At 44.0% G+C, this 25,191-nt stretch overlaps 1 protein-coding gene and 1 non-coding gene across 2 annotated transcripts; one reads left to right on the top strand and one right to left on the bottom strand.

Moving 5' to 3' along the window:
• Positions 1–1,435: 1,435 nt before the first annotated feature.
• On the bottom strand, positions 1,436–1,576 carry LOC143661834 (U4 spliceosomal RNA). Its single transcript, XR_013164873.1, has one exon. It is a non-coding gene; the product is annotated as a U4 spliceosomal RNA (small nuclear RNA).
• Positions 1,577–21,480: 19,904 nt separating this feature from the next.
• EGR4 (early growth response 4) lies at positions 21,481–23,859 on the top strand. The gene is made up of 2 exons (XM_077135101.1): positions 21,481–21,631; positions 22,034–23,859. Exons 1-2 carry the CDS (start codon positions 21,496–21,498, stop codon positions 23,350–23,352), a joined length of 1,455 nt encoding a protein of 484 aa, XP_076991216.1. The 5' UTR covers positions 21,481–21,495; the 3' UTR covers positions 23,353–23,859.
• Positions 23,860–25,191: the final 1,332 nt, after the last annotated feature.

Here is a 25,191-nt window from a genome sequence, read left to right as displayed (position 1 = left end):
TGGGACCAGGGGCCACAATTCAACATCTCGGAAGCCAGGTTGTGGACACTGAAACACTGCTGCTTAGAAACCTCAAATCCTCTCAACATAGATTGACAGCAGAAAACAATGAAAAGAGGCAAGAAGACAAAGTTCTGTCCCATGCTCACCTTACAGATCTATTTTGTATTACCCAGTTTGCATTCAGAATGTTTAGCTGCAAAGGAGTCTGAGGACTATATCTCTCTGCATCCCAGCCTGGGCACTACAGGAAAGCCCTTAGAAGGAGAGTGAAATAGACATTAAGCAAGCCAACCAAAAGGGTACATGACACCACCTTCTTCCCAATTGAGTTAACCAATTCCCATTTTTTAAACTTTATTTTTATTTCATTTTCATCTTTTCTTCTCTTCCTCACCCTCACTGTCTTGATTTTCATGATTTGGTTTTAAACTGGTGTGCTAGTTTGAAAAGAAGTATGCCCCCTAGAAAAGCCATGTTTTAATCAAAATATCATTTCATAAAGGTAGACAATACCATATGTTTGAAATGTCATCAGATCATCTCCCTGGATGAAGTGATTTAGTCAAGAGTGATTGTTAAACTGGATTAAGGGATGACATGTCTCCACCCATTTGGGTCAGTCTTGATTGGTTTATTGGAGTCCTATAAAACAGGAAATATTTTGGAGAATGAGGGATTCAGAGAGAGCAGAGAATGCTGCAGCAGCATGAAGCAGAGAGTCCACCAGCCAGCGACCTTTGGAGATGAAGAAGGAAAACGCCTCCCGGGGAGCTTCATGAAACCGGAAGCCAGGAGAGAAAGCTAGCAGATAATGCCGTATTCACCATGTGCCCTTCCAGCCAAGACAGAAGCCCTGACTGTGTTCGCCATGTGCCTTCTCACTTGAGAGAGAAACCCTGAACCTCATCGGCCTTCTTGAACCAAGGTATCTTTCCCTGGATGCCTTAGATTGGACATTTCTATAGATTTGTTGTAATTGGGACATTTTCTGGACCTTAGAACTGTAAACTAGCAACTCATTAAATTCCCCCTTTTAAAAGCCATTCCATTTCTGGTATATTGCATTCCGGCAGCTAGAAAACTAGAACAACTGGTTTGCAGAACTAATGGACATAAGGATGACAGCACTGAGAGAATACACACTACAAACAGGACAGTTTAAAACCTTCTTCCCCCAAAGGCACATGCAGCCCCCATCTTGCCTCTACCAATAGATATACAATTTCCAGGCTGGCTTCCCAGTCGTGCCTGTCTCGCTTCCTCTTCTCAGTCTCACCTTACAACACTTACCACTGTTCATAACCAGAAAAGTATCCATCCAGTCATTTTTGTACACATTAACATTTTTAGACTCCTAAACAAAATTAATGGGCTCAAAATACATACTACTCTGCAATTGGTTGGGGGGTTGTTTGTTTGGTTTTTTATTCAGTCTCCGTAGAGACTGTCAAAAATTGCCAAAGTCAACTATTTTTCAAGTCCTCATGGCAGGGTATTGGGAAAAGTTTTCAATTAGTAATAATCACACCTTGGATAACCCTCATTGGCTACAATACTGCCACTGCCCAAAGTTTGCAATTAGTTTTTGCCATGTCACAATACAACAAAACATCTCCATAACCACACATAAGTATCTATCTCATTTTTAATAGCTACAAGGTTTTCAATTGCATGAATTACTATAACCACTCTTGTTGGATATTTAGTTGTTTCCATGTTTTCCCATTTCAATCAGTGCTATAAGGAAACTTCATGCACATTTACATTGTGGGAAGTTTTGTTTGTCTGGAATAGATACCTCAAAGTGTAGTTATTGAGTCAAAGGGCATTCATATTGCTTAATAGGAAAGAAATATATTCTTCCTGAAAAAAAATTCAAACAATAAGGAGTTAAAGTAAAATGTAGAAATCCCTTCATACCCACTTCCCCAGAGTTATACACTCTCAACAGTTTAACGTATATCCTTCCAGACCTTTTTCTACACATATACAAACATATGTATATACATACCCCACACACACAGATATAATTTGCTTGTTTCAGGGTTCATATTATGCATACTGTTCTATGAGTTGCTTTTAAATTTAGCAATATAATAAAATTTGTAATAATCATTCTCATTAATAACTTGTTATGATTATATACACCTCTTTTTTTTAATACCAATACTGAATATTATTAATCTTTCAAACTTTTGCTTGTCTGTAAAGGTAAAAATTTTTCAAACTACTGATTCATACGAAACATGAAGTAGATTAATCTCACAGCTGATATTGAGCAAAAGAAGCCAGACAAATGGTCAACGAAAGGGAAGGATAAGGGGTATGGATGTATGAGTTTTTTCTTTTTTCTTTGTATTTGTTTTTCTGGAGTGATACAAATGTGCTAAAAATGATCATGATGATGAATACACAACAATGTGATGATATCGTGAGCCATTGATTGTATATCATGTATGCACTATATGTGTATGAAGATTTTGCAATAAAAATATTTTTTAAAAAAAGAAGACAGACCCAAAAGAGCAGAAACTGAATTATCCCATTTATATGAAGTTCAAGAACAGGCAAAACAAATCTATGGTGACAGAACTGAGAAAAGTGGTTACCTCGAAGAGGTGGTGTCAATTGACTGGAAAGGAGCACAAGGGAACTTTCTGAGGGAGTAAAAGCTGTGTAAAAACATATTAAACTGTATAGTTAAGAGTATTACATAATTATAATGTAAATTATAGTTGGATAAATAAAATGTGTCATTGTAGGCAGGGGAAACCCTACCACTCCTGCAGATTTTTCACCCAAATAAATGAATATCCCATTGTCAAAACCAGAGCCTGAGTCAACTCCATTTCCTCCCTCTCCTGGCAGATATGACCATGATAGAATAGTTTCTAAATGGCCTTGACTCTGAAAACTTCTCCATTCTCTTTGTCTTTACCATGTGTGATGGTTTGGAGGTTTTCTGGACACCAGAAAATCATGTTTTTAAAGCTAATCCATTCCTGTGGGTGTGGACCCACTGTACCTATGTACCTAATAGGCTCTTTGGTAAATTAAACCTTAAGTTAAGTTGAGATGTGACTCACCCCATTTGTGGTGCGTTTTAATCCTCTTCTTGAAGTCCTTTGTAAGAGGATAAAAACAGAGAAAAGACATAGAAAAACAAACAAACAGAAAAGCTGAGAGAAAAGCAGTGAGAAGCTGGAAGCAATGATACCCAGGAGAGAAGGGGAGAGACCAGCAGACATTGCCATCTGCCTGGTCATGTGATAGAGGAGCTGAGGATTACCGGTAGCCAGTCTCTGGGGAGCAAGTATCACCTATTGATGTCTTTTCTTTTTTTTTGCATTTTAATTTTTTATTAATTAAAAAAAAATTACAAAAAACAAACATTCCCAACACATACACTCAGCAATTCACAATATCATCACATAGTTGCATATTCATCATCATGATCATTTCTCAGAACATTAGCATCAATTCAGAAAAAGAAATAAAAAGACAACAGAAAAATATAACAAACAGAAAAAAAAATTTTACAGGCCATACCCCTTACTGATCCCTTTCATTGATCATTAGCATTTCAAACCAAATCTATTTTAACATTTGCTCCCCCTATTATTTATTTTTATTCCATATGTTCCTCTCATCTGTTGACAAAGTAGATAAAAGGAGCATCAGACACAAGGTTTTCACAATCACACAGTCACATTGTGAAAGCTGTATCATTATACAATCATCCTCAAGAAACATGGCTACTGGAACACACCTCTACATTTTCAGGCAGTTCCCTCCAGCCTCTCCATTACATCTTGGATAACAAGGTGATATCTACTTAATGCATAAGAATAACCTCCAGGATAACCTCTCGACTCTGTTTGGAATCTCTCAGCCATTGCCACTTTGTCTCATTTCACTCTTCCCCCTTTTGGTCGAGAAGGTTTTCTCAATCCCTTGATGTTGGGTCTCAGCTCATTCTAGAGTTTTTCTCAATCCCTTGATGCTGAATCTCAGCTCATTCTGGGATTTCTGTCCCATGCTGCCAGGAAGATCCACACCCCTGGTAGTCATGTCCCACGTAGACAGGGGGAGGGTGGTGAGTTTGATTGCTGTTTTGGCTGGAGAGAGAGGCCACATCTGAGCAACAAAAGAGGTTGTCTTGGGGGTGACTCTTAGGCCTAAATTTTAACTAGACTTTACCTATCCCCTGTGGGGTTAAGTTTCATATGAACAAACTCCAAGACTGGGGGCTCAGCCTAACCACACTGGTTGTGAGAATATCAAGAATTCAACTTGGGGAAGTTGAGTTTTCCCCCGTTCTCACCATTCCCCGAAGGGGACTTTGCAAATACTTTTCCACTCACTGATCAAATCACTCTGGGATTCATCAAGGCATCACCTGAACAAACCAACAAAATCTCATGTCCTATACAAAGTTCCATGTACTTAAGGTGTTCAATTAACTATCTACATAAGTTGTATTAGGAGATGCACTAGTCAAAGTATAGATTTGTACCAAATAAACATTTTATGCTTTAGTCCCACAAATTAGTTGAAATTTTAAAATATTAAGTACCACCTATTTTCAGCACACTGCAGTAATGACATTCTTTTGTTCCTCCTCATGAAAAAACATTTTTTAAATTTGTACATTTAGTCACTATCATTATACACTCCAGGCATTCCTAGATTACACCATCTCAATCTTTATCATCTATCTTTCTTTGTGATTTCATTTATGCCCCAGCCCTCCTCCCTCTATCATTGTCATATGCAGCTTCATTCAGTGTTTTAACATAATTGTATTACAGTTAGGTAATATTGTGATGTCCATTTCTGAGTTTTTATATTCAGTCTTGTTGCACAATATGTATCCCTTCAGCTCCAATTACCCAATATCTTACCCTATTTCTATCTCCTGATGGTCTCTGTTACCAAGGAAATATTCCAAGTTTATTCACTAATGTCAGTTCATATCAGTGAGACCATACAGTATTTGTCCTTTTGTTTCTGGCTAATCACACTCAGCATAAAGTCCTTAAGGTCCATTCATGTTGTTCCATACTTCATAACTTTATTCTGTCTTACAGCTGCATAATATTCCATCTTATGTAAATGTCACAGTTTGTTTAGCCAACTGTCTGTTGATGGACATTTTGGCTGTTTCCATCTCTTGGTAATTGTTAATAATGCTGCTATAAACATTGGTGTGTAAATGTCCATTTGTGTCCTTGGCCTCGTGTTCTTTGAGTAGAGACAGCACATAGATGGGTTATGTTTTTTAATCCATTCTGCCAGACTATGTCTTTTGATTGGAGAGTTTAATCCATTAACATTCAGTGTTATTATTGCATGGGCAGTACTTTCTTCTACTATTTTGCCTTCTGGATTTTATATGTCATATCTAATTTTCCTTCTTTTTACCTTTACTCATAGTCTTCCTTTCTACACTATTCTCCACACCTCTCTCTTCTGTCTTTGTATCTGTCTCTAGTGTTCCCTTTAGTATTTCTTGTAGATCTGGTCTCTTGGTCACAAATTCTCTCAGTGATGTTTTGTCTGAAAATGTTTTAATTTCTCCCTCATTTTTGAAGGACAATTTTGCTGGATATAGAATTCTTGGTTGGCAGTTTTTCTCTTTTAATAATTTAAATATATTATCCCACTGTCTTCTCGCCTCCATGATTTCTGCTGAGAGATCTGCGCATAGTCTTATTGGGCTTCCCTTGTGTGTGATGGATTGCTTTTCTCTTGCTGCTTTCAAGATCCTCTATTTCTCTTTGACCTCTGACATTATGATTATTAAATGTCTTGGAGTATGTCTATTTGGATCTATTCTCTTTGGGGTACGCTGTACTTCTTGGATCTGTAATTTTAAGTCTTTCATAAGAGTTGGGAAATTTTCAGTGATAATTTCCTCCATTAGTTTTTCTCCTCCTATTCCCTTCTCATCTCCTTCTGGGACACCCACAACACGTATATTTGTGCGCTTCATATTGTCTTTCAATTCCCTGAGTGCCTGCTCATATTTTTCCATTTTTTTCCCCTATAGTTTCTGTTTCTTGTCGGATTTCAGATGTTCCATCCTCCAGTTCAGAAATTCTATGTTCTGTCTCTCGAAATCTACCATTGTAGGTTTCCATTGCTTTTTTTTCATCTCTTCTACTGTGTCTTTCATTCCCATAAGTTCTGTGATTTGTTTTTTCAGACTTTCAGTTTCTTCTTTTTGTTCTTTCCTTGCCTTCTTTATAACCTCCCTCAATTCATTGATTTGGTTTTTGATGAGGTTTTCCATGTCTGTTCGTACATTCTGAATTAATTGTTTCAGCTCCTGTATGTCATTTGAATTGTTGGTTTGTTCCTTTGACTGGGCCATATCTTCAATTTTCCTAGTGTAATTTGTTATTTTTTGCTGGTGTCTAGGCATTTAATTACCTTAATTAGTTTATTCTGGAGATTGCTTTCACTTCTTTTATCTAGGGTTTTCTTGCTAGATGAATTTGTTGTCTATCTCTTCTTTGACATTCCATTCAGCTTTATCTGGACCTTTAGCTTAAGTTTTGTTTAACAGAGGAGAATTTCTCAGTTCTTGTTTTCTTGTTTCTTGCCCTGCTTGTGTGGTGCCTTTTCCCTACACACACTTAGGAGGGTCTACATAGATATTATAGACCCCAGCCAGATTTTCCCAGATCAAACTGGCCTCCTAGCAGGAGGAATGAGTCACCTGCATTGGTTTTCCCTGAGGGTGAGAACCAGCAGGTTGAAAGACTTTCCTGTGAAGTCTCTGGACTCTGTTTTTCTTATCCTGCCCAGTATTGGTGCTTGTCTGACTGCAGGTCCCACCAGCATAAGATGATGTGGTACCTTTAACTTTGGCAGACTCTCCCTGCTGGGGGCGTGGTGGAGACAGAGGAGAGGTTGTAGGTTGGTTTTAATGGCTTCAAATTACCAAGCCCTGGGATCTGAATTCCTTGATGGAGGGATTCCACCTGGGTGGGGCTTCACCCCTACCCTGGGGAAGGCACAAGCTCCAGATAAGCCCCCAAAAGAGCTCCCTTCTGCCTATGCCTGGGGCAGCTGCAGCCTGAAAAGTTCTGCCACTGTATCCAGAGGCAGTCAAGCCTTTGTAGCTACACAGCCACAAAAGCCTCTGTTGCCTTCTTTTTCTTTTTCCCCCTTTTTCTGTCAGTCCTGCCCCCTTGGTGCTGGGGCAAAAATGAGCAACCTCTGCTTTGATCAGGTTCACCTAAGCTGGGGGCCTATTTTTAGTAGTTAGCATTTATTAATTAGTTCCACAATTGGCATTTGATTGTGCCCAGTCCCTGCTGCTGGTAAAGTCCTTTCCTTTCCCCTCTGGGAAGCAGCCTGTGGGGGAGGGGTGCTGGCCCCTGCAGCTTTGGGAACTCACAATTCTGGGGGGTGCTTGCAACTGGTCCAGCTGGTCCAGACTGGGGTACGCTGTGTGTCTGGTCACTATCGTGGCTCTGGGAGCTGTTCTGTACTGTTTCTGGTTACTTAGTAGTTGTTCTGGAGGACGAACTAAAATGTGCACGTTGTTAAGCCGCCATCTTGATCCAGAACCTATTGATGTCTTGAGTTGGACATTTTCACGGCCAACTTTTAAGTTAATAAATCCCCATTGTAAAAGCCAATCCATTTCTGGTATATTGCATTTTGTCAGCTTTAGCAAATTAAAACACCATGGCTCAAACCTCACCATCCTCTATCACGTGAATTGCTGCAACCTTGGTCTTTCTCCCAGCTAACACGCCATATGGTAGTCAGACTGGTCTTTCTGAAATAAAATCTCATCCTCCTACAAAGCTTACACTTCTTCAATGGCATCTTATTGCCTTAGGGATTAAGTCCAAATTCTGAATAGGCTTAAAAGGCACCCTATGGAGAGAGTTTTTATTTTTTCTTCAGCCAGAAAGCCTCTCCTGTGGAGTTCATCCAGACCCTTCATCATAGCCACCAGCCTAACCAATTTTGGACTCTTCTATTCCCATAGTTGATAAAAGGAGCATCACGCTTTCAACCAGCCGGGTCCCACACCCAGGGAAATCTGATCAAATGCCCAGACACCAGCAGAAAATAATGGATGACGCTCGGAAAATTGAAGATATGGCCCAGTCAAAGGAACAAACCAATAGTTCAAATGAGATACAGGAGCTGAGACAACTAATGCTGAATATACAAACAGAAATGGAAAAACTCTTCAAAAACCAAATCAATAAATTGAGGGAGGACATGAAGAAGACATGGGCTGAACAAAAAGAAGAAATAGAAAATCTGAAAAAACAAATCACAGAACTTATGGGAGTGAAGGACAAAGAAGAAAAAATGGAAAAAACAATGGATACCTACAATGGTAGATCTAAAGAGACAGAAGCTACAATTAGTGAACTGGAGGATGGAACATCTGAATTCCAAAAAGAAACAGAAACTATAGGGAAAAGAATGGAAAAACTTGAGCAGGGGATCAGGGAACTGAATGACAATATGAAGCGCACAAATATACGTGTTGTGGGTGTCCCAGAAGGAGAAGAGAAGGGAAAAGGAGGAGAAAAACTAATGGAAGAAATTATCACTGAAAATTTCCCAACTCTTATGAAAGACCTAAATTTACAGATCCAAGAAGTGCAGCGCACCCCAAAGAGAATAGACCCAAATAGGCGTTCTCCAAGACATTTACTAGTTAGAATGTCAGAGGTCAAAGAGAAAGAGAGGATCTTGAAAGCAGCAAGAGAAAAACAATCTGTCACATACAAGGGAAACCCAATAAGACTATGTGTAGATTTCTCAGCAGAAACCATGGAAGCTAGAAGACAGTGGGATGATATATTTAAATTACTAAAAGAGAAAAACTGCCATCCAAGACTCCTATATCCAGCAAAGTTGTCCTTCAAAAATGAGGGAGAAATTAAAACATTCTCAGACAAAAAGTCACTGAGAGAATTTGTGACCAAGAGACCAGCTCTGCAAGAATTACTAAAGGGAGCACTAGAGTCAGAACCGAAAAGACAGAAGAGAGAGGTATGGAGAAGAGTGTAGAAAGAAGGAAAGTCAGATATGATATATATAATACAAAAGGCAAAATGGTAGAGGAAAATATTATCCAAACAATAATAACACTAAAAGTTAATGGACTGAATTTTCCCAATCAAAAGACATAGAATGGCAGAATGGATTACGACCCAGCAATACCACTGCTAGGTATCTACTCAAAGAACTTAAGGGCAAAGACACAGACGGACATTTGCACACCAATGTTTATAGCAGCATTATCTACAATTGCAAAGAGATGGAAACAGCCAAAATGTCCATCAACAGACGAGTGGCTAAACAAACTGTGGTATATACATACGATGGAATATTATGCAGCTTTAAGACAGACTAAACCTATGAAGCATGTAATAACATGGATGGACCTAGAGAATATTATGCTGAGTGAGACTAGCCCAAAACTAAAGGACAAATACTGTATGGTCCCACTGATGTGAACCGACATTCGAGAATCAGCTTGGAATATATCATTGGCAACAGAGACCAGCAGGAGTTAGAAACAGGGTAAGATAATGGGTAATTGGAGCTGAAGGGATACAGACTGTGCAACAGGACTAGATACAAAAACTCAAAAATGGACAGCCCAATAATACCTAAGTGTAATGTAACTAGGTTGGAACACTGAATGAAGCTGCACCTGAAATATGGTTTTTTGTTTGTGTGTTTGTATCTTTTGTTTTTGTTTTTTTCTTTTTCCTTTTTATAGATAGATATATATTTTTATTAGTATTATTATTTTAATTCTCTTCTCTGTATTAACATTCTATATCTTTTTCTGCTGTTTTGCTAGTTCTTTTCCTAAATCGATGCAAATGTATTAAGAAATGATGATAATACATCTATGTGATAATACTAAGAATTACTGAGTGCATGTGTAGAATGGAATGATTTCTAAATGTTGTGTTAATTTCTTTTCTTTTTTTTGATTAATAAAAAAAATTAAAAAAAAAAAGGCACCCTATGAAGGTCTATGAATGGCCTTGCCCATCTTTCCAGCTTGACCCCACTTCTCCTTTCTAGTACCTTTTATTTCCAAAGTTCCAGTCATCATGTGCTTCCTTCAGCTCCCTGAATCCTTGCTCTCTCTCCCCTGCCCTGCACACCACCCCCCTTTCTCTTACATGGCCTTTACCTGGAATATTCACCTTACTCAACCTTTCCCTTTTACTTGGTCAACTTTTTACTAAACCTTCCAATCTGGATTCGAATGTCACTTCCTTAGGGGAAGCTTTTCCTGAATTTCTCAAATAGATAATTATCTTCTGCCACATTCTATGTTCCCAAACCATCCTGTCCTTCCCCCACCATCACATGCATCACACCTTTCTGCAATAAGTTGTGGAACCAGCTGATATATTAAGTTCTCAATAAATATTTAGATGAATGAATAACTGGATGAATTAGAGTAAGGATTGGAAGGAAAAAGCTAGTCAGCAAATTCAGGTTATAATGACCACTTCCATCCCATATGAGGAAGTGCCCATAAAATGTAGAGAGCACATTTAGGGTGGGAAGGGTTAACCACTATTTTCTAACTGAATATATTGCTTCTCATGTCACCATCCATTGCTGTAGCAAGTGCTTGTGCTTTAACTAATAATTTATTAATTCTAACTCCTAATCCTGAGACTGTAAGCAAAGCAGATAACATACCCCTATTTCAGAGATGAGAAAATGCAGGCAAGGAAAGGATTTGCAGTCTGCTCAAGGTTACAGTATAAGCTAATGGCATAGCTAAGTTGGAACCAGGTTGGTTCCCTGACTCCCAGGTTAGGGGTCTTTTTCACGGTTGGATTTTCGTTGTCCCCTGCAGACCCTGTGAGTCTACCCAGTACAGGGGTGACTGGTTTGACCTTTGTGGGTACTGGGGTATAGAAATTCTGCGGTCGTTCCTTTCATTCCCCACCTACCCTGTACCAGCAAACTGCTGCACACCATTGATAAAGCCAGTTCTGTTCTGGGTCCCTGCTCGCTGCTGCCTGTGGAGGTGATGCCTGGGGCTCTCCCCTTTGTGCCCTGAGTAGAAGTCCCTGCTGGAGTTCTCACAGGCTCACAAGGCACACTTCATGGACACATGGGAACCACTGGTTGCCAGGCTGAATGTGGCTCCAGATTATTCTAGGAAACAAATAACTTGTTTTGCTCTGGATTGCAGGAATTGCTAATTAGGGATTTTTATTTTGGGCAGTGTTCCTTGGAGCTGGCAGACAAATGAAGGAGGTGGCTTGCTCCAGGGACATCATTAAACCGAGGGAACTATCCATTCCTACCCTGGTTATGAGAATACGCTGGAGCCCTTGGCTGCCCAGCTCCTGCCCTCAGGGACCAAGGCTGAGGCCTCTTGGGAGGTGTCCTGGCTTGCAGTGATTTCCCTTCTCTGGGAATGGCCCCAAAACACGCACAAGCCTCCAGTGGTCTTGTCAGCTGTGTATATTATCTGGTTTCCTAGCCAGATAATCGTCCTAGGGAGGACAACAGAGGTCTTTCCTGGGATTTCCTACTGGGTACTGAGAACAAGAATCCATTTATCACAGCAGGTTGAGGGGTAGATAACAGAATCTGCTGGCAGCCAGATTTTCAGTCCTCAGTGAGAGAGAAGAGAAAGAGTTGGAGAGCATCCCAAAAACTCTCAGTCCCTGGTTCTACCAGCTCCTGACACCCAGCTATATCCCTGACTGTCTTATGGGCTGATTGGTTGATTTCACCAACCACCTTGGATTCTGTGAGCCTGTATATATTTTGGTGAATGCTAATTCAGGTTGCATTTCTGTCACTTGCAACCAGAAGCCCCAGACTCAGGAACCCAGGCTGCAGCTCCACGGACTTGGTCTGCAGATAAACTGCCTGTGTGTTCTGCAGTCATGTTGTCAGGTCCCAGTACATTTACCAGTCCACTCCAATGCAGTTTAAAGAAAACTACCACAAGACAGGAGGAGAGAGAGTGAAGAAGGAGGCCAGGGAGAAGAGAAATCTGCTAGGTGGGTTTAGCAGGCTAGTTTCTGACCCCAGTTCTGTTCTAGAGTCACAGGCCCTCCTTCTCACTTTCTCACCATGTGAACTGAAAAACCAATGCTCTGGGTACCATTATATTATTCAATCAAATAAAAACATTTATCAACAGAATTCTTGCCTGCCATGCAGGAGACGCGGGTTTGAGTCCTGGTCCATGAATTTTCCCCAAAACAAACAAACAAGCAAAAAAAACAGGATGATGCTACAAAACAAACATGGTGGCTCAGTGGAAGAATTCTTGCCTGCCATGCTGGAGACCCAGGTTCGATTCTGGTGCCTGCCCATGCAAAAACAAAAACAATTCAACAAATGGTGCTGCAATAATGGGAATACTCACATGAAAAAAAAAAAAAAAGAAATGTGACTCTGCCATACAACACATAAAAAGAAATTATCAAGATTCTAGCCCCTTATTGCCCAAAAGGTAGAACCAGCTGAGAAATCAAAGGACATGGAAATGTCAATTCCAAATCAGAGGCAGAGAAGCAGCATCACATCCACCTCCCTGCTCTGACCCTCCTAGAACCAACCCTAATCATGACTCTTCTATGATCAGCGACCTCCCAGCTCTGTCCTACGCTGACTCTGCCCAAGGAGGGATGAAGAATGGAAGACAAGAGAAACAATAACCTCTTGTCTGTGGGAGAACAACTTAGAAGCTACTTAGATAGTGGGAAACATCCAAGAAGCTTTCCCTGAATGGTTTGCAGCTACCCTGTACTCTTCCTCCCCACCTCTCCATGATGACCCAAATAAAAGGAACAGAAGAAAAAGGATGCAGAAGCCCCCCCCCCCACACACACACATTCCACATCCCGGCCCCAGCAGGAGGAGGGCTCCCCCTCAAATGCCTTTTTCTCACCCCTGTATCTCAGGGGCAACCTTAGCACTTTATTTCTCTGGGAAAGGAAATACCAAGGTATTATGAAAAGAGTCTCATCCTTACTGATGATTTTGACAATGCAAATTAAAATATCTCTGGGATACCTCTTCCTGCCTATCAGGCACTGTTATTTGGCCCAGAAACTAGAACAATCTTTTTCGAGGAAGATTTGACACTATATATGATAGTTTCAAATGTTTGGACCTTTGACCTAGGAATTCCACTTTGGGGACTCTAGCCTAGAGATACACTCTAGGTTCAAATCATGATGTATCACTTAACCATGTAAGCTTGGGCAAGTTTCTTAACTTCCCATGCTTAAATTTCCTCATCTGTGAAAAAGAGATACTATTGGTACTCTCAGGTTGTGTGAGCATTAAATGGTGAATAGATGTCAAATTCTTAAAACCTGCAAATAGCGCCCCGATGAATGGCATACAAATGTTAGGTAGCATGCTGTGTTGGTATTATGCCCACAAATGCACCAAATACATGTAAAGGGTTCACACAGCCAGATTCTTTATGATAATGAAAAAAAAGGAATCTATTAAGTTCAAAATTTCATGTACCTCCACATGATAGACTATTCTGGGGCAGTTTTTATTTATTTATTTATTTATTTTGGGGGGTGGGGGTTTGTGCATGGTAATCAAACCCGGGTCTCCCACATGGAAGGCAAACATTCTACCACTGAACCACCCGTGCACCTGTTCTGGAGCAGTTTTAATACTATAAATCAGTCTGAGTCATGATGGAAAAAATAAAAACCATTCAAGGTACAATGTCAAGTTAGTTACAAGAGTGTGTATATCAGATGTGGCCTCGCTCTCTCTCTCTCTCTCTCTAAGCCCAACTCTGCATGGAAAATCATTACACTCCCCACTACATGGGACCTGACAGTTAGGGGTGAAAATCTCCCTGACAATGTGAGGCGTGATTTCCAGGGATGATGAGTCTGGCCCTGGCACTGTGGGATCAACAATGCTTCTGGACCAAAAGGGGCAAAAAATGTAATAAAATAAGACATCAATGGCTAAGAGAGATCAAATAGAGTCAAGAGACTATTCTGGAGGCTACTCTCATGCAAGCATCAGTTAGACAGTGCTAATTGCCATGATTTGCTAAATCCCAACCAACATTACTTCTGTTGACTCTTCAGAACACCTAGGGCTGGAACTGAGACTTCAAAAGGTTTCATGCACTAAGTTTCCTTTCCTGGAACCTATAATCTGTGGAGGGTTCCAAGGGCATATAAATCCTGAAACACAGAGGGACCAGTCTCTCAAAGATTATCGATTGATTACATTCCCCTACACTTTAGTGTCGACGCTCCTTTTCAACATGAAAATGTCAGAACGGATACTGCCTAAAGATCTTTATAGAATGGGAGATGGATCAGAGGAGAAGGAGGAGGTATACCAGAGAAAATAGGATTTTACAAACGAGTGCTGAATCACTCTATTAATATTCCTTCTGTCCTCCAGTGTTTAGAAGCTAGAAGGAAAAATCTGAGATGGTGGAATGGTAAGCCCCATGATGAACTGTGGGATCTGTTCTATAATTACTTGTTGGACTGTACTTAGAAATTATTGCTTTTTCTTTCTTTGCTTTGCATATATGCTATATTTTACAGTAAAACATTAAGAATGTTAAAAAAGAATCTGTGTAGCATCATACCATTTGGCTGCTGCTGCTGCTGCTACTGGTGAATAAAAGAATGTCCAACAGATATTTGGGTAAAGAAATCCACAGGACTAGACCTGAAACTATTTAAATATATATATATCTGGGTACAGGATTATGAAAGGTACTTTCATTTTCTGTATTATACATTTTTTAAATACTGAGCCTGTTACTTTTCTGGGCATTAAAAAATAGTAACAGTAAAGAAAATTTCTGCTGACCCAAACCATTAACCAATGTCTGGCCATGGGCAGGGAGGAGGGAGGGGATGAGAAGGACCTGACAGAGGGCCCCTTGCCTCAGGGACCAGTGACCAGACTTCTTCTGGCCTGGTGGTCAGCGGAGTCTGGAGGCACTTTGGGGGTCTTGGGGAGGGTAATTAGGCCATGCAGAGGCTGCAGTTGGAGGCATACTTCTGTGCTGTGGCCTCATTCCATGCCAATCTGGTGGCCAGACCCTGCTTCTGTCCCTGCTTTTACATAAACCCATTAGGAAGAGAAAAGGAGAGGGAGTGGATAGGGAGGGTGGAAGAGGGGAAGACAGGAGTATGAGAGGAAGAGTGGGGAGAGGAGAGAGCGGGGTGAGAGGTGCAGTGTCCCTGTATCTCCGTGGCCCCAGGAAGTGGGACGGCCATGCAATTGCTCCTCAGCTCTTCCTGCCAGGAGTCGCCATGGAGACGGAGCGCTGGCCTCTTTGTGATTAATACTCTGAGGCAGCTGTCTTCTTGGAGTCTTTTAAAATATATACACTGTTATTTGAACACAGTGATATTTAGAGCAGAAAGCCCCGGGTGGGGCATGGGGGAGGAGGCAGTGACAGGGGACAGGGTGCTTCCCAGAGGGGAGAGAAGGGAGCCCGCCTCCAGCCCTGCTGCCCACCCCCTCCCCTCCCTCCCTGGGCAAAGCGCTTCCAAGATCACCACTATGGCAAAGGCAGTGCCTGGCATAGGGCTGTGCTCAATGAGCATTTGATGAATGAATTCATTCATTCATTAATTCATTCAGCAAATGTTTGTTCACCACTTGTTTAGAAAGTAAATCCTCTTTCTTCCACTTTTTCCCATGGAAACAGGAAATTTCCCCCTCATCCTTCCCAAGGCAACACCCAAACACACACACACACACAACACCAACTTCCACAATGGGTCCTCCCCAGCACGTGTCTGATGTGGCTCCACAGTGTTTCTATCCACAGTGGCCACTCCAGGGAATTCTTCCAGGGAAAGACACCAGCCAGCCCCAGTTGGCACACTGCACCCTAATTGAAAAGCTAGAGGGAGACCCTCCATTTAAATCATCCTAGAATGAATCCTTTTGTAAAATGAATGTTCTTTTTGTAAAGTGTTTCATGGAGTAGGATAGCCTGGGCATCAGAAAACTCTGCTAAATAGAAGTATGGCCTTGGGCAAGCCATTTAGCCTACTTGAGTTTGTTTCTTCATCTGTGAAATGGGTCTCCAATTCCTTCCTCCATGGAACTTTTGCAGTGATTAAATGAGATAAAGTTTGTAAAGTGTTCAACATACATGATTTTCCTTTTTTCCCTTTATGTAAATTTATGTTTTTATATTTGAAGTGTGGGTAAAGTGGAGATTATAGATCTAAACTCCTCTTTCTTCAATCCCACCCCACCTCCAAAAAAAGACCCATATTCCATCTTCTCCTTTTAAGATGTTAAAAGTGCGGGAGAAGAGGGATAAGCTACAAAATGCTCAGCCCTCCTTCCAAGCCCTCCCCTTCCTCAAAGACAGATGCAAATTGCCTTCCAGAGGTAATCATCCGGAGTGAGTAAGTGGAGGGGTGTGTCCACTGAAGGTGATCCAGGCAGAGAAGGGGGTGTCGGCCAGTCCCCCACCCAGAATACAAGCTGTCTTCTCCATCTCCTCTCCTACTAACTCCTGCACCTGCCCCTGACCCCCAAGCCTGGCCTCTAGCAAGAAGAACTTGGGTGACTCAGATCTTTGTTCTAATGCAGACCTAGCCCAAAGGCCCTTTGGCATAAGGCAGCTAGGGTCTGGCTACTTGCCAAAAGAATAGGGGAATTGTCCAGGACTAAGAAGGAGGAGGAATGCTGTGGCAGAGGGAAGAGCAGAAGGGACGGGGAACCTGGGGCTGGCCAATCTGGCCTGACGGGGCAACCTGGTGAGTGCTGGATACCGGCCCAGTCAAAGCACTCTCCTCTCCTCCCTCCCAGGCAGCAAGATGCCAGCATGGATTTGAGACATGTGTGTTCTGTGTGTCTGGGGTGGGCTCACCTGGCCTTGGCCAGGCTTTTGGATTAGAATCAAACCCGGGTCTGAAACAGAGTACAAGGGAAACAGTGTCGGGTGTATCTAATCCTTATATACATATGCTGAGTCTCTACATTTCCTCCACGCAAATATACATGCTAACAGAAATACAGCAGTGGCATTTGGTAGGACATGCTGCACCTATGTGACTATGAAAATCTTGGTATGATTTCCAGACAGTCACAAAGAGGAGATGCATACAAGTGTGTCAGCAGAATATTTTGCAATTGTGTGAAGGGACATATTCTATGAAAACACCTGTAGGATTGCTGTGAGGTGGGGAGAGGGCAGTAAGGTATAGAGGTGTGGCCTCAGGGTTCCAGAGTAAAATAAAAACCAACTTGCACTTAAGGAATGAGTACTGAATGAATGAACATTGACAAATGGAATGAATGGATGCTTGGACAATGGACACAGGATGAAAGGATTGAGAACCTGAGCAGGATTGAGCATTCTGGGGCACTCTCTCTTGAAAAGGAGAGTGCAGAAGGCAGAGGAGGCTGGATAAGCTGCCATTCACACTGGATTCCGTTACCCCCAAATGGCTTTGGCCCCATTTCTAAAAAGTAGAGATCACCTTCCAGCACCAAGAGTCCCAGGAATTGCTGCCTTTTGTATTCCACATATTTATTTAATACCCAAATTTGGTTTCAGGAAGGAGTTAAGTGAGCTCCAACACAAAAATAAAATGAAAAATTTAAAAGATGAGAAATTGGGAGAAAGCAAAAACCAGAGCAGAAGAGAGATGAGACTCGGAGAATAGCAGCTTTCTTTGTTTTTTCACTCTGATATTTCTGCAGCCAAGAACCACAGCCTCCTTAAGGTTAGCAGAATTTAAAAAAAAAATTTTTTCAAAAGAAACACAATTTCAGGGAATCCCCAGACACTGTGTCAAACTTTAGGGATCTCCAAATCAATAGGCCATGCCCTTGATCATGAGGCTTACTCTTGTGAAGCTTATGTAGGTAGCAGAGAAGTTTAGACTACCTATAGGCAGGCCTAAGAGTTACTTCTGGAGGACCTCTATTGTTGCTCAGATGTGGTCTCAGTCTCTCTAAGCCCAACTCTGTAAGTGAAATCACTGCCCTCCCCTACGTGAGACATGACATCCAGGGGCAAAAGTCTTCCTGGCGACATGGGAGATGACTCCCAGGGATGAATCCAGACCTGGCACCATGGGACCAACAATTACATCCTGACCAAAAGGGGGAAAAGAAGTGTAATTAATAAAGTATCAGTGGCAGAGAGAGTTCAAATAGAGTTGAGAGGCTATTCTGGAGGTTGCTCTCACGCAAACCTCAGGTAGACCTTGCTACCTTTCGTAATCTGCCAACCCCCTACCAGGACCATTCCGGCCAATCCTAAAGAACACCTAGGGTAATATATAAGATTCCACAAGGGTTCCAGGCACTAGAGTAAATTTCCAGAAACCTACAACCTCCAAATGAGTCCCTGGTCCAGATAAGTCCTGAAACCTAGCCCAGCCTCTCCAGAACATTAGATAGTTCCATCTCCCTTCCCCATATTAGTGACAGACCCTTCCAGTATGGAAAATTTAGAATTGCCATAGCCCAAACACCCCTAAAGAGAGGTATGGAAAGATCAAAGGTGATGGTGGTACATAGAAGATAGGACTTAACAAACGAATGTGAATGCTGAATCATTAAACTGATATCTCTTTTAGTCATCAGTATTTTAGAGCAGCTAGAAGTAAAAACCTAAAATTGTGAAATTGTAACCCATGTCAAAGTCTGAAATATGTTCTACAACTAATTGTGGTGCTGTGCTTTGAAATTTATAGCTGTTTTGTATATATGCTATTTTTCACCAAAAAAAAAGAAGGAAAAAAAGTCTATTATGTTGATAAAAAAAAAGTATTTAAGCCCTCTAGCCTCCTATATTCTGGAGCAGCTAGAAGGAAAAATATAAGAGGATAATATGGTAGCCCATGACAAACTCTGGGATCTATCCTGTAACCACTTGTTGAAGAATGCTTTGAAGACCATTGCTTTTTTATTTCTTTGCTTTGTAGACATCTTATACTATATAATAAAAAAAAAGTTAAAAAAACAAAAGCAGCACAATTATTCCAGGTACTGATTCCACGAAAAAACCTCCTGTGGATCCTCTGTGTTTTGCTGGAAACAATGCCCCCAGAGTTACAGTCATTTATATGGAGACAGATAAAATGGCTAGAGAGGCATGTCGTACATACCCTGTGGAAGAGGAAATAGAAGGGCAGGAACTGGTACTACTTCTCTGAAGGACAATTTGCCAGTTATCTACCAAAATTTTACACAACCTTTGACTCTGAAATTATGCTAATTGGAATTCATCCTAAAAACATATTTACATTTATATAGTCAACAACACTTGTAAAAGCAAAGGATTGAATGCTACCTAGTGCTCATAATAACGGAGAAATTCGCTAAGATTTGGTTGTCCTCTTCAAGGGACTACTAACCAGCCTTAAAAAAGAATGGCGAGACTCATCAGATGAACTCATTTGCTCTCCCCCCTACCTGGGACATGACTCCCAAGAGTGTAAATCTCCTTGGCAATGTGGGACAGAAATCCCAGGATGAGCCAGAACTCGGCATCATAGGATTGAGAAAGTCTTCTTGACCAAAAGGGGGAAGAGAAAAATGAGACAAAATAAAGTTTCAGTGGCTGAGAAATTTCTAACAGAGACAAAAGGTTATCCTGGAGGTTATTCTTATGCATTATATATACATCCCTTTTTAGTTTATGGTTGATTGGAGTGGCTGGACGGAAGTGCCTGAAACTGTTGAGCCATGTTACAGTAGGCTCGATTCTTGAAAGTGATTGTATAAAGATGTAACTTTTAAAATGTGACTGTGTGATTGTGAAAATCTTGTATCTGATGCTCCTTTTATCCAGGGTATGGATAGATGAGTTTTAAAATATGGATAAAAAAGTAATAAATAATAGGAGGGATAAGGGGTAAAATAAATTGGGTAGATGGAAATACCAGTGGTCAATGAGGTGGATATGGTGTACATGATTTTTTTCTTTTTCTTTTTCTGGAGTGATGCAAATATTCTAAAAAATGATCATGGTGATGAATGCACAACCACGTGATGATATTGTGAGCCACGGATTGTACACCATGTATGGAATGTGTGTGTGTGAGGATTTAATAAAAATAAATTTTTTAAAAAAACGTGTCATGGAAAATTAAGTGCAATATAAAATGTTTCTTCATCTCCTTGTTTATGATTTACAGTGATAATTCATTTCTCAAGTTCAAATAAAAATCCTTTAAAACAACTTTTGTAATACAATGCTTCAGGATTATCCAATCCAAAAAAATAAACACATGATATTATATATAAAAGAATGGCGAGGCTCTTTATGTTCTGACATGGAGCAACCTCAGCCCTTTTAAGCGAAAAAATATTATACTGCTGAACAGTATGTGTGCTTATATGTGCATAAAAGTTATCTGCAAGAATACCCTAGAAACTTAAATGTGGCTATCTCAGGAGGGAGGGATGGGGGTGGAGAAAAGACGGACTTTTACTTCCCAATTTAGAATAAATCCCTTTATATTTATTGACTCCCTTATTCCTGCGATAGCAAGTATCACTGTACATTTTAATATAAATAAAATTTCCCCCAGCAGAAAATTAAAAAAGCAAACAAAAATAATCAAGTAAATGGAGAAACGCATACAAGTGAACAAACAAAAATGAAGAATATTGGTAAAAATTTCTATGGTTTACTGAGTGCCCTATGCCTAGAACTTGATGTTCTCTCACCAGTTACTCTCCATGGCAAACTTGTAAGGTAGGTATAAATATCTACGTTACAGGTTAAAAAAACTGACGTTAGGAGAGATTAAGTCACACAGCTAGTAAATGGTGGAGGGAGGACTGGAATCCCAAACTATGGAATTTCAAACTATGGGAACCAAAGCCCAAACGGTCTTTTCTGCAGATTCCTCGGCCTCCGCCTCCAGGAAAGATGCACACGCCCTGGACCCCAAGACTCCACACTGCCCAGCGCCCCCGCCCAGCGCTCTCGCGGCCCCAGCGCGCACGGGGTTCCACGGTCGGGGAGCGCACGCGCACGCAGTGGCGCGGGCCCGGCGGCGGCGGCGGCGGCGGCGGCGGCGGCGGCGGCGGCTACGTCACAACCCGAGCTTTCCTTTTCGGGAGTCCCCGGCACACATCCTGTGTCCATGTTTGGGCATTTACGTCATGGCGGCAGGGCCGGGGCCTCCCGAAATGGCAGTGGCCCGGGGAGTCGGAAGCCCGGAGCCAGCGCCAACGCTGCTATATAAGTGGGGGGGCCGCAGGTTGGGGGAGCCCGGCTGCGCTTTGGAGAGGCGAGGTGCCGCCGCCCGAGGCTGGACCCAGCGAGCTAGAGCACCGCGGCCCCTTAACCCTTTTCCCAGAAGTGAGCGCCCGGAGCTAGGAGCCCGGGTGTCTGTGTCTGCGCACCTTGGGGCGCACGGACCGCCCGCTTCCCCACCACCTGCGCGCTCCCAAACCCAGCGGGCGAGGCCCCGGGCGCCCCGCAGCCGCCGCCGCGCCATGCTCCACCTCAGCGAGTTTTCCAGCCCCGACGCGCTCCTTGTCAAGTCCAACGAGGGCTGTTGCGCGGAATCCAGCACTGAACTGCCCCGGCTGCCCGCCAGGGACGCTCCAGCGGCCGTTGGCTACCCCGGAGGTAAGGAGCATGGCCGGACTGCTCAGACAGCGGCGCAGCTCGGGGGCGCACGGTGCCTGAGAGCGGGTAGGGACTGGGACGCTGGAGGTGTGGGGGTAGGAGCGGAGGGAGGCGCGGGGGTCCTGAGGTTCGAATCCCCATTCCCACCCCCCACCGAGCCGCCAGCGCCTCCATAGGAACCTGTGAGAGTATCGGGGCATCCTTTTGCTTGTGCACGTGTGTTTTGCGTGTGCATGTTTGTGTATGCGTCTTGGAATATATGCCGGCCCCCACCTGGGTCAGAATATGCAAAGGGCACTTTGTATGTGTCGGTGCGTAGCGAGGGCTTCGTGGGCAGGGGCTGCGGTATCAGCGGCGCGCCCTTTGAGATATCCAAGAGCTGATTTTCTGCTCCCTTCTCAGCAGGCGACTTCTTGAGCTGGGCTTTGAGCAGCTGCGGCGCCGGGGGGGACTTAGCCGACTCCTGCTTCCTGGAGGGGTCTGCGCCTACCCCTCCTCCCGGCCTCAGTTACAGCGGTAGCTTCTTCATCCAGGCGGTACCCGAACACCCGCACGACCCGGAGGCACTCTTCAACCTTATGTCGGGCATACTAGGCCTGACACCCTTCCCCGGCCCAGATGCGGCAGCTTCCCGGTCCCCCCTGGACACCCCCTTTCCCACGGGCCCCGATGCCTTACTGCCGGGCCCGCCGGACCTTTACTCCCCGGATCTGGGCCTTACTGCCTTCCCAGAAGCGTTTTGGGAGGCCTCACCCTCTGCGGGCGCCCCCTCGCAGTGCCTGTATGAGCCGCAGCTCTCCCCGCTCGACGTCAAGCCGGGCCTTCGGGCGCCTCCGGCCTCTCCAGAGCTAGACGCTGCCTCGGCCTTCAAGGGTCCCTATGCGCCCTGGGAGCTGCTCTCTGCCGGGGCCCCAGGGAGTTGTGGGTCACAGGGAGGCTACCAGGCGACCCCCGAGGCCCGTTTTCCCACGATGGGGGCCAAGATTGAGGACCTGCTGTCCATCAGCTGCCCCGCCGAGCTGCCGGCCGGCCCGGCCAGCAGACTCTACCCCGCGGGGGGCTACGACGCTTTTCCGTTGACCCCAGGTGACTTAGGGGAGGGGACCGAGGGCCTCCCGGGGCTCCTGACTCCACCTGGTGGGGAGGGAGCTGGTAGCGGTGAAGGTGGAGAGTTTCTGGCCGGTACGCAGTCTCAGCTTTCCCCGCTGGGCCTCCGCAACACCACGGTGGACTTCCCGAAATCTCTGGTGGCAGACATCCCCGGGAGCAGTGGCGTGGCTGCGCCTCCCGGGCCGCCTCCGCCCGCCCCATTCTCCCCAGCCAAGGCACGGCGCAAAGGGCGCCGAGGTGGCAAATGTAGCGCGCGCTGTTTCTGTCCGCGGCCGCACGCCAAGGCTTTCGCCTGTCCGGTGGAGAGCTGTGTGCGCAGCTTTGCGCGCTCGGACGAGCTGAACCGCCACTTGCGTATCCACACCGGCCACAAGCCTTTCCAGTGTCGCATCTGCCTCCGCAACTTCAGCCGCAGCGACCACCTCACCACACACGTGCGCACCCACACCGGCGAGAAGCCCTTTGCCTGCGATGTGTGCGGCCGCCGGTTTGCGCGCAGCGATGAGAAGAAACGACACAGCAAAGTGCATCTCAAGCAAAAGGCTCGCGCTGAGGAGCGTCTTAAGGGTCTCGGGTTTTACTCGTTGGGCCTCTCTTTCGCCGCCCTGTGAGCGGGAGATGGTTTGTAGTTTGGGGCGCCGCCTCCAGGCGCGCATGAAAAAACCAGCCGGCACCCCCTCCTAGTTCCCCTTCCCACCTCTTCCCTTCGCTCCCCGGGACCGGCCTTGCGTCTTGCCTTCAATTCCTTTGAAGCGCCCGCCGCACAGGCCCGTTCAGCACCAGCTCCGTGGACAGCTCCCGCGCCAAGCGCGGTAGTACTCGCCAGCTTTGGGGGAGGTCTTCTCAGGCCACCCACTGAATAGGTACTTCCTTGGGACTCAAGACAGTCTTTTGTACGTGGTGCACGACCCACGCCCTTCCTTAGGCCCCCCCAGAGACAGGCTGGGGCAGCGCCGAGCCGGTCTCGCGCGGGACTCTGTACAGCAATGTTGTTTACTGCAGCCGTTGGATGTAACGTTTTGCTTTGGAGTTATTTCCTTTTCGTTGTTGCTAATTTTTGTAAAGCAGACGCTATTCAAGCAGTTCACAAAACTGTTTATTTTTGCAATTAAACTTATTGTGCTAAAAGCTTAATGAATCTGCCATTCAAGCTCCTGTCCTTTCCCCAAACTCTCCCCTGGGGGAATATGTCAAAAGGGAAGGAAGATCCCCAAACTCATGGAGTCCAAGCCCTGAAATGAGGGGAGGTTACAGATGAGACACATTACACGTCTATTGTCAGGGACACCTGGCAGGAATTGTGGCACATAGTAGGCATTCAATAAATATGTATTGAATTAATTAATGAATTTTATCACAACTGGCTTAAGGGGTAGAGTTGTTGCTGGAAAGTGGGAGCTGTTGAGAGGTTTAGATATCCAACATTTGCATAAATTATCCTCCTTAATCTTTTCAGCCTGGAGTGAAGCAGGCATGTATCCCATTTCCAAGAAGCAGTGTAGTGATTAGGTAACTTGCTAGATAACCTGGCTAGGAACAGAATCAAATCCAGATCCATCTGACTCCAAAGCCAGTGCTTTTTTCCAACCCCAAAATGGGAGGCATCTGAGCTTAATAGCGCTATTTGGAAAAGGCTTCCTACCAGGAGGTGAGAAACAGGTTCGACAACTAGAGGGAGCTCCTTGCAGCACCAACAGCAGCAGGATAAGACTGCAGAATTTCAGTATTGTTTGTGAACACTGAGTGTTTGATGTCATAGAGGTTCCAGCTGGTCCCTATCCCTCTGTCCAAGCATCCACATACTATCAGGGCCAGAAGGTTTAACACAACTGAGTCTGACTGATGGCCAAATTCAATCCCAGTGTGGAGTATGAGCTTGCCAGAGGCTCACAGCTACTTTAGTTGCTGTTCCCACAAAGGTGTAGCAACCCTCTTAGCACCCATCTATGCACCTGCTGGGGCTCCTTTTTCCTAAGTTCTCCTTCAAGGTGGACCTTTCATGGCTTTGGGGAGAGGGGCTATGAGGGTGGTGAAGAAAGCATGATCGTGTGTTGGGGAAGGTGGGGATAGGTCCCAGTTACTCCCTGAGCTTCCTACCCCAAAATTTTTATGTTCTTTCTGGCCTCCTTGGGTAGACCTTGGAGCATATAAAGGCTGCCAGGCATCCCAATCCCATTCTCCTCCCCAACTACTCTGTTCTACTAAGTAAGGCAGAGGGCCTGTAAAAACAGACCTGATGATGTCCTTTTCTCTTCTGATCTGAGCTGTTCTTGAATAGGAGAGCCAACAGCCCTATGAGGCCAAATCAACCCAGCCTTGGATCTCCTAGATTCTTCATCCCTTTGCTCTCAGATATGCTTGAACTCCACCCCACAGTCCAGTTTACTGGAGGCAAAAATTGTCAATGCAGAATTCCACTCCTTCCCTCTCCCATCAGATGCTAGTGTTTT

Source organism: Tamandua tetradactyla, chromosome 17 (genome assembly GCF_023851605.1).
Source record: "Tamandua tetradactyla isolate mTamTet1 chromosome 17, mTamTet1.pri, whole genome shotgun sequence".
NCBI classification, from domain to species: Eukaryota; Metazoa; Chordata; class Mammalia; order Pilosa; family Myrmecophagidae; genus Tamandua; species Tamandua tetradactyla.
This window is presented reverse-complemented; position numbering and strand designations above follow the sequence as displayed.

Bases quoted from the DNA above. Each gene is read 5' to 3' on its own strand.
- EGR4 (XM_077135101.1), top strand. From the start codon at position 21,496: ATGCTCCACCTCAGCGAGTTTTCCAGCCCCGACGCGCTCCTTGTCAAG. The intron at 21,632-22,033 runs GTAAGGAGCATG...CTCCCTTCTCAG, and splicing joins GGCCGTTGGCTACCCCGGAG to CAGGCGACTTCTTGAGCTGG.